Here is a 15,805-nt window from a genome sequence, read left to right as displayed (position 1 = left end):
TGGAGACACACCCATTGACTTCAGTGGGTGTGGAAGCCAGATCTTAGCAGTCTGAGACTTGTTTTCACTTATAGTGCTGCAGCTGTGCCTCTGTGGTTCTTTGTGAAGACACTACCTACACCAATGGAGAATTTCACCTCTCAGCGTAGTTAATTCACCTCCCCCGGTAGCTATGTCAACGGGAAATGTCTGTACCAGGAGTTCAGTCGTGTCACTCAGGGGTTTGTAGTGTAGACCAGGGCTTTGCATGTGGGAAGCTTCGCCAACCATGAGGGGAAGTTACAGAGCGATGCGTGGGGAGGAATGCTGATAATTGAGCAACTCCTCTGAAATAAAACTATTTCCCCATGCTAATTTTCCCCCTGCTGTTACTCACACCTTCTTGTCAACTGTTTGAAATGGGCCACCCTGATTATCACTACAAAAGTTTTTTTTCTCCTGCTGATAATAGCCCATCTTAATTGATTAGTCTTGTTAGAGTCGGTATGGCAACCCCCACTGTTTCATGTTCTCTGTATATATATATATCTTCCTACTGTGTTTTCCACTGCATGCATCTGATGAAGTGGGCTTTAGCCCACGAAAGCTTATGCTCAAATAAATGTGTTAGTCTCTAAGGTGCCACAAGGACTCCTTGTTCTTTTTGCTGATACAGTCTAACACGCTGAATCCTTTGAAATACACTCCCACCTGTCATCAGTGGGGTGAGGAAAGATGGCTTTCATTAGCCTTTTGGAAGCCTTCCCATTATAATCCTTGCTACATAGAGTAAAAGGGCCTTGCGTTCTTTGATCTAACTTTGAGAGAAAATGCAAATCCAGTTTGTATTCTATATGCAATCATATCTGAGCACATGAGTTGGCTAAATACACCTATGACCCATTCCTTCCAGTAATCCCTTAATTTGAAACAAAATCTGGCTCCATTAAGTTTCTTTAGTGTTTTTTATCTTCAGTGATTCCTGTGCTAGTGAAGCCCTTGATTTAACTTCCCTGGAGTGTGAAGCCTCTTGTTAAATCACAGAACATGCCCAGCAGGGCAAGAGTCCCACAATGCCCTGGGAATGCTCCTTAACCGTCACCTGCAGGGACCTTCTGTAGGAGCGAGAGGAGAGTTCAGTCTTTGGCTTCTCTGTGGTAGCTGCCAGTTTGGGATAAGCCGTGGTTATGATTTTTGTTGTTATAATATGGACACATATCTACTGAGAGTTGGTCTCTGAGTCACTCTCCATTCAGAGGACACTTGACAACAATCAGATGGGTCGTATGACCTTATGCTGCTCCTCTGCACAGGGATGAATTTCACCCTCAACAAATTCTCTATGAACTCTTCATTGCTCTAACAAAAAGAAGCCTGTTTCCTATGACATCTACGGTACTATTTGTATTTCCATCACATTAGTGACATCATGCACTATGGGAAACAATATCCATCTTCTATCCCACCCTGAGCACAGGTTTCAATGAACATAAGAACATAAGAATGGCCATACTGGATCAGTCGAATGGCCCATCTAGCCCAGTATCCTGTCTTCCAGTAATGGCAAGAGGGAATGACCAGTATAGGGCAATTATCAAGAGATCTGTCTCCTGTAGTCCAGTTTCAGCTTCTGGCAGTCAGGAGTTTAGGGATACCCGGAGCATGGGGTTGTGTCCCTGACCATCTTGGCTATTAGCCATCGATGGACCTGTCCTCCAAGAACTTAGCTAATTCTTTTATGAACCCAGTTATACTTTTGGCCTTCACAACATTCCCTCAGCAATGAGTTCCACAGGTTGACTGTGCGCAATGTGAAGAAATATTTCCTTCTGTTTGTTTTAAACCAGCTGCCTATTAATGTCATCGTGTGACCCCTGGTTCTCCTGTTACGGGGAGGGGTAAATAATACTTCCCTATTCACTTTCCCCACACCAGTCATGATGTTATAGACCTCTATCATATCCCCTGCTGATGTCTCTTTCCTTTTCTTTTTGCGAATACAGACTAACACGGCTGTTACTCTGAATCCTAAAATGAACAGTCCCAATCCTTTTAATCTCTCCTCATACAGAAGCTCTTCCGCGCCCCTAATAATTTTTGTTGCCCTTCTCAGTACCTTTTCCAATTCTAATAGATCCTTTTTGAGATGGGGCAACCAGAACTGTAGGCAGTATTCAAGGTGTGGGTGTACCATGGATTTATATAGAGGCACTATGATACTTTCTGTTTTCAAATCGCTCTCTTTCCCAATGGTTCCTGCCCTAATAACTGTGCCAGCACCATGAAAGGCTTTTGCATCTCCAAGGGCAAACAGAACAGCTAAAGCTTCCACATGATGCCCACTGCCAGCTAACACTCCCTCAGGGGACTCTATCTTAATCTTTTATTAGCAGGCTATAAGGCGGATGGTGTGGATCTCTGCCAAGCCAGGATCATTGAGGGCAGACCGCCAAGTCCTGTCAGTAACCCATATCGGACTGAACTGCTAACAACATAATGGCCTGCCCGTGCATGCAGGGTTACCAAACAAGTTTCCAAAAGTGCTTAGCAATCTACAGCACTTACTGAAGTGTGTGTCCTCGTTAGGGGCTGCGGGATGCTGAGCCCGTTGGAAAATCGAGCCACTGCATGTAGGTGCCTAAATGGGAGCTGTTGGGTGCTGTGCTGCCATCATTTGAAAATCGGTCCCCACGCTGGGTAGCTAAAGATGATTTCCACTGAAGAGTGAAAATGAGTCAACGTTAGTCTCTGCCACTCATCGGGTCACTCCTTTCACTACAGCATAATATTAATATAACATAGAAGATGATTCATATCAAGAGCTACATTCAGGTCAGAATTAACAGCCCATTTACACAGGAGCCTTCTGTGTTTGTCAGATGTACAGCTCATGTGATTCAGTGATTAAAAGACACACAACTGGGGCAGATCCTAATTTTTCAGTCCTCACGCAGGCAAAATTCACTTTCAAGAGTAAAGAGTAGAGGGCCTGGCTCTTGACTTTCAAATAAATGAACCCCCTTGCTGTCATATAGAAGTCACCCAACTTCCAGTTATGAACAGACTATATTAATAGGATATTCTAGTATCTTGTAAAATACTTTACATCCTTTTACTATCAGCTATAGAAGGGGCGATATTATTAATCGCTAGACCATAGGACCTGGAGTAGACTCCTGGATTCTATTCTCAAATCTGCCACTGACCCATGTGACCTTATGTGAGGGTTAGTAAGTGCCTCAGTTCTGGTACATGAGGATTTCAGCCTAGTGTTGCAACAGAGCAGCTTCCAAAAATTAGTTCAGCCGGTAGAGCATGTTTGTTACCTTTTATGTTATCCTTAATGTCAAACACCGGCATCTATGAATGACCAGGGTAGTAGCAAAGGAGTAAATGTGGCACGACTCAAACAGAGAGCAACTGAAGAAGCTTCATGCAAATATTTGCAGACCCTGAGTTTTCATTGCTTCCCTTCTCCACAAGTTGGCTGTTATTTGCAAATAATTTAAGGACCAGTATACGATCATGTATTTTCTCCAAGCTACAGCACTTTTGAATTGTAACAGCATGATTGCAACACAGTAATGGGAAATATCTTTTAAATCCTGACTGATGGTGGTGATATTTTTGTCATTTTGTGAGAAGAGAGGGAATTATATGGTAAGAGTAGAAAATAGGTAAAATAGTGACATCTAGTGTTACATTGCAGCTGTTGGCAAAAAATCCCTCTCATCACTAATAATCAGATTCTCAAAATAGCAAAATCTGTCCCTAAGTTCGGTATTTAGGAGATGAATACCTTTTCATGCAGGTTATGATCCACACCAATCTTACACTCAAGTCAACCGGCCGATCACAGCGAACTCTGAGTAACAAAATTGAGGATTAACCTGCTGAAAAGCCTATAACAAATTGCCATGTTGCCAAAGTGTGTGTGTGTGTGTGTGATGAATGAATGAATGAATGTCAACTAGAGACTAGATCAAAACAGCCAAAATCCTTTTAACTGAAACTTTAGATACATCTGAACCCAGGTTTCCTGCAATGAATATTTTCTTACTCATTGAAGGAATTGAAATCAATTTCTCATCTGTTAGACTGTTATAAATGTGTAGTAACTCTGTTGAACTGCAGATTTACACCAGTGTTAATGAGATCAGGATCTGGCCCTAATCAATAGTGGACAGAGTAAAACCTTGGCCAGGTAATACATTGTTAGAGCAATCCTAAAGAGTGTGGGGAAGAAAGGAAGTATTGTATTAACATGGGCCAGGACCCCACTGTGCTAGGGACACAACAAAGAGACAGTCCCTACCCCAGATATGAAAGGTATTTGGAAAGGTTTCTAGAGCAACAGAGGCAGCATGCTGTTCTGTCCACAAAGACAAGTATGCAAGTACACAAAGGATGGGAGCAAACCCATGTAAGAATTAGCAAGAAAGTGTGCATGGTGCTGATTGTAAGGGGGCTGAGAAAATAAGCCCCACACTAGCGTCAATGCATTGAGCAGGAGGTTGTTGGATATGATGGGGGTCTTGTTTAGATACTTATTATACCATTAAGGAGAAGGAGAAAGTTTGCTACCTAAGTGGAGATGGGCTCATGCCACAAAGTTTGGACTTAGATCTCAACCTCCGTAAAACCTGAGGAGTGTGGTTTGGATCCCGAGTTTAGGTCCAGGTGCAAGGTTTGAACAGATGTTTGTTTGGGTGTAAAAACAGGGGATCTCTGGTGTACTGGCCTAGGAAGCATGGAGTGGAATAATGCCTTATTAGGACATATCATCTGTGAACAATAAAAAAGAACAGCACGAGAGAATCTGCCACACACATGCTGTAGCTATTCTGGGGTGAACCAGAGGACTTTGGTCTTCTGGGCTATCAATGTGGGAGCTCACAAGAGCATTACATTTAGTGGAGTTGTAAATATTAATATTTTGTTCTTTCATGGCACTTTTCATCTGATAATCCACAAGTCTTACCATAATCCTGTGGTGGTATTTTACATATGGGGAAACTGAGGCACAGAGAAGTTAAATGACTTGCCAAAAGTCAGAGGTGGAACCAGGAACACCACCCAGATCTGTATCGCTTGGTGCTGTGCTTTAATTACTAGATAATTCTGCCTCCCATAACTAAATAGAACACAGCAGATTTGATAAATGAGTGATAAAGAGAGACTCTGCCTTTAATTTCTTGGCTCCAGTTCTAGCCACTGTAGTGAAAGTGAATGTTCCCAGCTCACGTGTGCCTTGGTATATGCTCTAGTTCAACCTCAAAAGATATGGGTTTAATGCAAGAATTATGGGGTGAGATTCTATGGCCTGTCACACTAGGTGATCATAAAGTCTCATAGGCTCATAGACTTTAAAGCCAGAAGGGACCATTCTGATCATCTAGTCTGACTTCCTCCATATTCCAGGCCACAGAACCTCACCCACCTGCTTCTGCAAAGGCCCATAACCTCTGGCTGAGTTACTGGAGTCCTCAAATTTTGGTCAAAAGACTTCAAGTGACAGAGAATCCACCATGTACTCTAGTTCAAACCAACAAGTTACCCATGCCCCATGCTGTAGAGGAAGGCGAAAACCCTCCGGGTTGTCTGCTGATCTGATCTGGGGGGAAATTCTTCTGCAGCACCAAATGTGGTGATCAGTTAGATGCTGAGCATGTGGGGGAGACCCACCAGCCAGACCCAGTCCCTTCTAGCCAATGAATATATGGTGCAATAGGTGGTTAATGAATATATTAAGTTTAGAATCACACTTGCAAAGTGTGCACATTTATTATAAAAAGAACAGGAGTACTTGTGGCACCTTAGAGACTAACCAATTTATTTAAGCATAAGCTTTTGTGAGCTACAGCTCACTTCATTGGAAGCTTATGCTCAAATAAATTGGTTAGTCTCTAAGGTGCCACAAATACTCCTGTTCTTTTTGCAAATACAGACTAACACAGCTGCTACTCTGAAACCTGACATTTATTATAGAATCATAGAATATCAGGTTTGGAAGGGACCTCAGGAGGTCATCTAGTCCAACCCCCTGCTCAAAGCAGGACCAATCCCCAACTAAATTATCCCAGCCAGGCCTTTGTCAAGCCTGACTTTAAAAACCTCAAAGGAAGGAGATTCCACCACCTCCCTAGGTAACCCATTCCAGTGCTTCACCACGCTCCTGGTGAAAAAGTTTTTCCTAATATCCAACCTAAACCTCCTCCACTGCCATTTGAGACCATTACTCCTTGTTCTGTCATCTGCTACCACTGAGAACAGTCTAGATCCATCCTCTTTGGAACCCCCTTTCAGGTAGTTGAAGGCTGCTGTCAAATCCCCCCTCACTCTTCTCTTCCGCAGACTAAATAATCCCAGTCCCCTCAGCCTCTCCTCATAAATCATGTGCTCCAGTTCCCTAATCATTTGCATTGCTCTCCGCTGGACGCTTTCCAATTTTTCGACATCCTTCTTGTAGTGTGGGGCCCAAAACTGGACACAGTACTCCAGATGAGGCCTCACCAATGCTGAATAGAGGGAAACGATCACATCCCTCGATCTGCTGGCAATGCCCCTACTTATACAGCCCAAAAAGCTGTTAGCCTTCTTGGCAACAAGGGCACACTGTTGACTCATATCCAGCTTCTCATCCACTGGAACCCCTAGGTCCTTTTCTGCAGAACTGCTGCCTAGCTACTCGGTCCCTAGTCTGTATTTCCACAGACCCTTTAAGACCGCAGAGCTGCAGCAGATGGATGGTTATTTCTTGAGCTGTTTCAGCCACATTATAGTGCACTGACAGTTTCATACATCCTTTATTTCCTGTTGCTCTAATCCCAGTAATCCAAAACAGACTGTGCTTTCCTGTTTGACCTGATGCAACTCCTTGGAGTGCTTGGCATCTCATAATTTGAGAGCATTTGCCTTTCTCTGTAACTGAATTATTCCAATTTACCCAGGCCTTTGGAGCTGTGCTCTGGCTCCACTCCAGCTCCAGGCAAAAATCTGCAACCCCACTGCTCCGGAGCTGCTCCACGCTCCAGCTCCAGGCTCCGCTCCAAAGCCCTGAATTTACCTCTAGTTTAATGAGCTCTCTGGAAAAGCCAACCTGCAATGCTATTTTTGCTGATATATTAGGTCCAGCTCCTCAAAAGTATTTAGGCACCTAATTTCCATTGATTTCAATAGGCATGAGGTGATGGGCCTGAGTGAATATGGACCCAATCTTGCAAACCTCTGCACACGAGTGACATTACACATGTGATTACTCCCAGTGATTTCTATCTAAGGTCAGTATCAGGCCCTCTCCACCATAGTATCTGAGTGCTTCACAATCTTTAAGGTAAAGGAGGACTTGTGGCACCTTAGAGATTAACAAATTTATTTGAGCATAAGTTTTCGTGAGCTACAGCTCACTTCATCAGATGTGTCCTCCAGACACCCCTGGGAAGAGTATTATTCTCCTCTATATCAGCTGGGGAACTGAGGCACTCAGGCAAGTTACTGGGTGTTAGGTACCCAAATACCTAAGGATCTGGGCCAAAGTGACTTGCCCGGAGCTGACAGGAAGCCTGTCGCAGAGCATGGGTTCCCTCAACATGGGTTACCTGGCTCTCTCTATGGAGCATGGAAAGAAAACCGAGGAGGGGAAGGTGCCCCAGTGCCTGGCCTCAGCCCCCCATTATGCACTGGGAAGGGGAAGGCACCCTCAATGCAGGGCTGCAGCCACCCCATTATGCACTGGGGGAGGGGAAGGTGCCCCCAATGCAGGGCTGCAGCCCCCCCACTATGCACTGGGGAGGGGAAGGTGCCCCCAATGCAGGGCTGCAGCCCCCCCACTATGCACTGGGGAGGGGAAGGTGCCCCCAATGCAGGGCTGCAGCCCCCCCACTATGCACTGGGGAGGGGAAGGTGCCCCCAATGCAGGGCTGCAGCCCCCCCACTATGCACTGGGGAGGGGAAGGTGCCCCCAATGCAGGGCTGCAGCCCCCCCACTATGCACTGGGGAGGGGAAGGGGTCCCCAATGCAGGGCTGCAGCCCCCCCACTATGCACTGGGGAGGGGAAGGGGTCCCCAATGCAGGGCTTCAGCCCCCCATCGTGCACGGGGGAGGAGGGGAAGGGGTCCCCAATGCAGGGCTGCAGCCCCCCATTATGCACAGGGGGGAGAGGAAGGGGCCCACATTGCAGAGCTGCAGCCCCCCCATTATGTCCTGGGGGAGGGGAAGGTGCCCCCAGTGCAGGGCTGCAGTCCCCCATTATGCACAGCGGGGAGAGGAAGGGGCCCACATTGCAGAGCTGCAGCCCCCCATTATGCACTGGGGGAGGGGAAGGCGCCCCCAATGCAGGGCTGCAGCCCCCCATTATGCCCAGAGCCGGGCAGATCCCCCCCGACCCACGGCTAACCCCCTTTCCAGCAAGCGCTGAGAGGCCCCTGTCTCCTGTGCTGTCCGGGGGCTACCCCAGCCCGGCCGCGGCCAGCGCCCCCCGGCGGAGAGCGGGGCCGGGGGCGCCCTGCGGCAGCCCCAGGTGCGGCTCCTTAGGGACGCAGCGTGCGAGCTGCTTAGCGCGGGCTGCGGGCCAGCGACTTACCCCCGGGGCCTCCAGCGCAGCGTCTCCAGGGGGGAGCGAGACACCTGTCCTAGGGCTCCCTGCTGCCCCTCCCCCGGCTGAGCCAGGTAAACCCCCCTTGCTGCCCCCCTCCACACACAGAGGGGGTGAGCAGGCCCCCACTTCTTCTACCCCCCTCTCCCGGGGGGGGCGCCTATTGTATTCTCTATTGACTCCTGCACCCCCTCATCACAGGGAAGTCATGCACATTTGGGGGGGGGGATGCTAGGGCGCCCCCATTGCACCTCTGTGGAGTCCTACACCGCCAGAGTCATAAGTGGGCAAGGGACACCCCGGAAGGACTGCTACTGCCCCTCCTTGTGTTTTCTGGGGGCTCCCAGAGCGGCTGACCCTCACCCCCCCCCACCCTGGTGAGAAGTGCATTCCTCCACTGTATTTTCTGGGGGCTCCCAGAGCGGCTCACCCCCCCCCCCCCGTGAGAAGTGCAGCCCTTCATTGCATCCTCTGGGAGGGGTTCCACTGTGGCCACCCCCAAAAATAGAGCTGGTGAGCTCTGTGTTACCCAGGAGGAGGTATTTAGTGCTCTCTGCTCCCTGGGGCTGTCAGAGCAGCTAGCCACTGTCCCCAAAATACCCCACAGGTGAGTAGTGTCCCCTGTTATCCCTGCTAGGTCCCCCTCCCCAGACTCCCATGTTCCTGCCCAAAGGAATAGCCAGCCCCATTACCTGGGGCCGTGAGCAGAACAAGGAACGCGTGCTCTCTCTCCCCCCCTACCTGAGGTGCTCCCGTGCCTTCTTGGACCTGAGGGGCAACTGATTTGCTTTGAGACCTCACAGATGGCGGAGCAAGTGTCCGAGGAAGAGGAGCCGCAGCAGCACCGGGTGCCTCTGTTGGTGACCCCCGTGCCTGAGGTGCTGGGAGATGTCCTGAGCGAGCAGTTTGGCCCCCTCCCGTTCATGGCAGCCATCACCAGGATGAAGAGGCAGGCCTCCGGGCACTACCTCTCCACCGAGAACCTGGAGGAGGTCTTGGAGAGGAGACAGGCAGCTAACGCCAAGGAGAGAGAGAGGGTAAGGGGCCTCTTGTTCCCCCTCAAAAATAAACTGCTGCTTTTTGTTTTTTAAAGCTTCAGTGGGGCCAATAAGCTGTTGGTGAACTGGCTGTGGGAGGAAATGAGTCTGAACTTCTACATTTTGTTTCTGTGACGTTCCAGCAGGATCCAGTGAGCAGGGTGGGAACGTGGTGGGAACAAGGTTCATGGTGGGAAGAAGGAGATCCTGATCCATGACTACAGTAATACAGAGAATAAGGGGAGCATTTTTCTGCCTGCAGTGGATGGGGGTGTGAAATTCTCACCTCAGTCTGGGCTTCAAACACTTCAAATCGTGGAGGGATGCTGATACAAAATTTCAGTTCCTGCTCAACTCTTCGCTAAAGGGCGCAATTAATTATTAGCGTCTAGCTTATCTTTGGCTCCTATGGAGATCTCTAAATTATTATTCAATGCTTCTGTTGGGTGATGCCATAAAGGTGCAGTCAGCTCTGGCTCCCCTTGTGCAAGGTCAGGGGTGGGCAAACTTTTTGGCCTGAGGGCCACATCTGGGTATGGAAATTGTATGGGGGAGCCATGAATACTAACGAAACTGGGGGTTGGTGTGCAGGAGGGGGTGAGGGCTCAGGCTGGGGTTATGGGCTCTGGGGTGGGGCCAGAAATGTGGAGTTCAGGGTGCGGGAAGGGGCTCTGGGCTGGGGCAGGGTGTATGTGTGTTTGGGCTCCACCTGGGGGTGTGGGCTCTGGGGTGGGGATGAGGGACTGGGGATGCAGGAGGTTGCTCCGGGCTGGGACAGAAGGGTTCAGAGGGTGGGTGGGAGGGACCAGGTTTGGGGCAGGGGGTTGGGGTGCGGGAGGGGTCGGGGAGAAGGCTCCAGGTGGCGCTTACCTCAAGCAGCTCCCGGAAGCAGTGCCATGTCCCTCCTCTGGCTCCTATGTGGAGGCGCAGCCAGGCGGCTCTGCACGCTGCACCATCCACAGGTGCCACCCCTGCAGCTCCCATTGGCTGTGGTTTCCTGCTTCCTGGCAGGAGCTCGAGGGGTGGATTAAAACCTCTAAAGGGCTGGATGCAGCCCTGGGCTGAAGTCTGCTGACCCCTGTGCTAGGTGCTGCCGGACATAATGACAGTCTCTGGGTCTCTAAAGAACTTAGAATGTAAGAGTGAGGTTTTTTTACCCTTCCTTTTGGAATGACTTCACTCCCGCCCCAACCGATGCAGCTCCCCAACTTTCCCTGTGCGGCCTTCTTCAAATTAATCAGATTTGATACTGTTAGCCTTGCTACAGTAGCAGCTCCATGCGCAGAGCTATTCCTCAAATCAATGGGAGCTTTACACCTGGGGCAGCTACAGAAGAGGGCCCATGACATGTGCCCGGTCGCTTAGTTCAGCAATAGGTGTTCTTTGAATGCTTGTGAAAGTGATTCTTATCTGCAAACTATGTATTCTAGATAACCTATCCAAATAGAGAGATGCCTGGGTGATCAGCACTTGCCAAACAGGTGTGCAAGCTTGCTTGTTGCTGCAAAAAACTGTTTTTGGAAGACCTAGGTGTACAAGCAACACTAGAGATTTCTATTTGGCTTGTCACCTACTCCCTCAACATTCGCTCAGTATCAATAATGTTATGGTCTCTGTGCAAAAGACTCTGATGCAACAAAATAACCAAGTTGTTATGAACAAAACGTTAAGAGATTCAAAATTCACAGCAACTCTAAGCTGGCACCGTAGCGAGTACAGACTGAGGAGAGAGAACTAGAAGGATGCACGGTGTCAATGCAAAACCCATTTGGCAGGTGAGTTTCAAAGAATGGCATGCTGGCGGAAGTGCAGCGTATCAGAATGCTGTGAAGCACCTGGGATGGTTAGAGTGGTCAGTAAACACAGCGGCAGCATGTGCAGTACATCGTTCCTTTCAAACATTGTCAGATAACTAATTGCGAACGCAACTTGGTCCAATATGCCGAAGGTCCTTGCCCGCAGCTGGAGTCAGATCCTGTGTGCACGCCTGCACCAGTAGTCCTTCTGGATTCAGCGGAACTACTCACGAGTTACTTGCTTGTGTGTAAAGTTGTCTATAGCGTTGTGGCCTAAGGCCCAGATGTTTACAGGTGTTTCTGTGCAGTCAGTGTTGCCACGCTAAACCGATTTAGGAGCCTCAGTCTCATCCTCAAAGAGGAGCGAGGCACTAAAAGGAGTTGGCCATTAATGGGATTTGGGCTCTAAGTATCTAAATCCTTTTGAAAATGAGACGGGGGGCTTCTAAATCGGTTTAGCATTGCGAGGCTGAACGCAGCAACGCCTAAGTACCTGGTGAGCTTAAAGCTTTCACGTCAGAATTGCTGTGAATGGGAGCAGTGATCGTCTTAGGCATTCTGTTCCTAATAGACCTTCTTGTTTAATGCTGCAGCAGCCCCAGTTCCAGCACCTATGGCCTCAGCTTTGCTATTTGATCATAACTGTGCGGTTACCTTCGTTTTCCCCAGGACACGCAGGTGGTGGATTATCCCACATATTGTTACTAATTCAATTGCACTTTATATTAAGGTTCCATTTATAAAGAGTTAATCAATGACTGATGCATGCGGTAGATGGCACATCAGTGGAAGGTATTGCAGATGGTTACAAGCCACCTGTCCGTGTGTTAGACTCTACAACCATCGATTAAGCATTTATTGAAACTGCATTTAATCTTTTCATAAAAGGCCACCAATTATTCTTAATGCAGAATGTAACGGATCTATCCAGTTTAAAATGAGCTGCCTTTAAAAGTTTCCCCTTTTCACCACTGGATGGAGTTCTGCAGCTACCGGGCTGAATTTTGTTTAATTTCCTCCTTCCATATCTTGGATAGATAAAAAACTTGAACAGTGGCTTTTCGAAGCTGAAGACCATCGTGCCTTTGATACCTAAAGACCGGAAGCCTAGTAAGGTCGACACACTTAAAGCAGCCACGGAATATATACGCCTGCTCCACTTGATTTTAGAAGAAACTGGAGGCTTTGAGGTACACAAGAACCTTTCCCTCTCTGTAAAATCCATCTGTAATTCTCTCAAAGGGTCGTGGTACCAGCATGTATGTGAATGCAACTTAATGACTCTTAATGTCATCACTAACATCCAACCAGAATTTGAGCTTAATTCATGCGTATCTTGCATTCAGTATTTAATATAATATGTGTTAAAACATCATACCCCCTTTCTACCTGTCCCTTCTACTTCGCAGATGTTTAATTGCAAAATAAAGCAGCACTTTAGCAATTGAAAAGCTGCCATTTTTAATGTTAAATGTACTGTATTTGGTCAGCTCTCCCTGCCATAAATGCTTCCTGTCAGTTACTGATTCATAGGAATACAAAAGTAGCTGGGTTATGAAACAAACCTTTTGTCATAAATATAAAGGGAAGGGTAACCACCTTTCTGTATACAGTGCTATAAAATCCCTCCTGGCCAGAGGCAATATCCTGTTACCTATGAAGGGTTAAGAAACTCTGCTAACCTGGCTGGCACCTGACCCAAAGGACCAATAAGGGGACCAGATACTTTCAAATCTGGGGAGGGGGAGAGGCTTTTGTTTGTGCTCCTTGTTTACTGTGGTTGTTCTCTCTTGGGACTGAAATCCATCTTCTCCAACCCATCCTAATCCAAGTTTCCAATATTGCAACCAGTATAGGTAAACTAATCCTCCTTGCCTGGCTTATCTTTTTATGTGAATTTTCCTGTGTTAAGAGGGAGGTTTATTCCTGTTTTCTGTAACTTTAAGGTCTTGCCCAGAGGGGGATCCTCTGTGTTTTGAATCTGAATACCCTGTAAAGTATTTTCCATCCTGATTTTAGAGAGAGGATTTTTACCCCTTTTTTTTTTTTTTTAATAAAACCCTTCTTTTAAGAACCTGACTGATTTTTCCATTGTTCCAAGATCCAGGGGTTTGGGTCTTTGACGATTTTATAACCAATTGGTTAGGATATTATTCTCAAGCCTCCCCAGGAAAGGGGGGTATGTAGGGCTTGGGGAGATATTTGTGGGGGAAGATGTCTCCAAGTGGTCTCTTTCCCTGTTCTTTGTTTAAAACCCTTGGTGGTGGCAGCATATTGTTCAAGGACAAGGGAAAGTTTGTGCCTTGGGGAAGTTTTTAACCTAAGCTGGTAAGAGTAAGCTTAGGGGGTCTTCCTGCGGGTCCCCACATCTGTATCCTAGAGTTCAGAGTGGGAAAGGAACCCTAACACCTTTCTTATGAGCTAAGTAATGATTCTACAGCTATAACCCTTGGGAGCTGCTTAAAAGCTCTCAGATGAACTTTTTTTGTTGGAAAATGCAAGTTTTTATTTAACTTTTTTTGGGGCGGGCAAGTGGAGAATTTTTGTTTTTTGGCTTCTGGAAACTGAAGAATGTGTTTTGGTTTTTAACCTTTTAACCCTTTCTCTCCCTCCCACTCCCCCCCCTAAAAATAGGTGGGGGGGGGAGTTGGGTGACCAGATAGCAAGTGTAAAATATTGGGATGGGGTTGGGGGTAATAGGAGGCTCTACAAGACTAAGCTCCAAATATCCGGACCTTCCCTATAAAATCAGGGTGTCTGGTCACCCTAGGTGGGAGGGGGAGGTAGAAAACTGAACGTGAAGAAAAACCCACTGGAACTATTTACGGGGGGGGGGTGGGCAGGGAGGGAAGTCAGCTAAAGTCACTTTTTTTTTTCCAACTTCATTTTCTCTTACTTTCCCTCCACTTTTCAAGTGGAAAAAGTAACGGAGGATGGGTTCCCCCCCCCACTTTCAGTTTACCTTTATCCAGTGGCAAAAAAGAGAAGGAGGCGAAATTCCAGTGCCCAAACTTTTTTATCCCCCCCACCCAAAAACCCTGAAAGGGTAAAATTTTTTATTTGAAATAAAAACTGGAGTTTTGAAACTTCCTATTTTTTCTATTCCCCCCCCTGGGGGGGAAGGGAAATGGAGGGGATCCCAATTCCTCCCCTCCCCAACTGGCTTTAGTCCTTCAGCCTTTTAGATCGAGAGGTAGCTTCCAGATTGGCTAGATCTAAAAATACTTCACTGAAGCTTTCGGGAAGGTAAGTGAACCCAGTCAGGGTTTGTATGAAGAAGCCTGCAGAATGGAGCAGAAAGCTGGAGACGCACGGAGCCTTCACGATAGGGTTGGCCCTCCAGTGTTTTTTATGCACTGCAGCATTTTGTCATGAGCTACAAGTATCTTTGAGGGAAGTCCTAAAACTCTGCATGTGTATAAAGAAGTTTAAGCTGGCATAATTTACATGCTAAACATCTGGAAGAAGGTCTATGTTGAAGCAGGGGGGTAGTCTACTTTCAGTTCCATATTCTTGCTCTCTCCTGGCCTCTTGGTAATTGAGTTGCACAAACTTAGATGCCTGTATGCCCAATTTGACACTGAGCCCAACCCAGAGGTGATATGCACTGAGGAGTGGGAGTTTGATGTCCCTATCTGCATAACCTGTATGCTGTGGGGGCTAGAATATGGTACAACTTACCCCCTGGGATCCTTCTAAGATTTCTAAGACTCCTGTTCTACGAAGACACCTTCAGCCCTCATCGCTTATATTTAAGGTTATAGAGCTTATTCTTTGTTACCACTTACTCTCTGTTTTAGTCCTTCCTTGGCTCCTGTGTAGCAGCTGCCATCCTCTCCTTTTTTTTAAGGAGGCCAGTTGGGTTGGCTTCTTAGTACTGGTTTCTATATGTAATGGCTTACTGCAGTAGAGACATCTGCAATACCTTGTTTGGGGGATGGTTACCTAAGCTGTCCTGTCTTTACGCTGCCTTCTGTTGCTTCTAGAAATTGGAAGACCCTGTTGATCAGGAGTTAGCCAGCAGCGTTTCCATGCCCGTCTCCTTAGAGGAAGGTTTTGGGGGAAATGCCTTGCCACAGAGCACCAGCTGTTATATCAGGACTGAAAACGACATGAGCGTACCTTGGACAAGCAATGCAGTGGAGAGCCCTGTGTATGTGTGGGGCCGGAGCATCCTTCCTTCTTACTTGGGGATCGTACAAATCCAGAAGAATGGTCGGCTGGTAAGAGCGAATGTCTGAGTTTTATAGAAGTGGGGCATGGGGGTGTATATTCCACTTGCTCTGTAGGTGAATAGATCGTAGAAATGTAGGGCTGGAAGGGACTTCAAGAGGTCATCTAATCCATACCCCTGTACTGAGGCAGGATAACCCCATACCTACACCATCCCTAGATGTAC

The 15,805-nt window shown here is 47.4% G+C and overlaps 1 protein-coding gene across 1 annotated transcript in view; it reads left to right on the top strand.

Annotated features, from left to right (window-relative positions):
• The first annotated feature begins 9,376 nt into the window (after positions 1 to 9,376).
• FIGLA (folliculogenesis specific bHLH transcription factor) overlaps positions 9,377 to 15,805 on the top strand; it is a 32,410-nt gene continuing 25,981 nt past the window's right edge. Inside the window, exons 1-3 of the mRNA XM_073324937.1 lie at positions 9,377 to 9,610; positions 12,444 to 12,596; positions 15,393 to 15,629. Coding sequence (XP_073181038.1) covers positions 9,377 to 9,610; positions 12,444 to 12,596; positions 15,393 to 15,629 — 624 coding nt within the window. The remainder of the gene's footprint in view (positions 9,611 to 12,443; positions 12,597 to 15,392; positions 15,630 to 15,805) is intronic.

This window comes from Lepidochelys kempii, chromosome 26, assembly GCF_965140285.1.
Source record: "Lepidochelys kempii isolate rLepKem1 chromosome 26, rLepKem1.hap1, whole genome shotgun sequence".
Lineage (NCBI taxonomy): Eukaryota > Metazoa > Chordata > Testudines > Cheloniidae > Lepidochelys > Lepidochelys kempii.
This window is presented reverse-complemented; position numbering and strand designations above follow the sequence as displayed.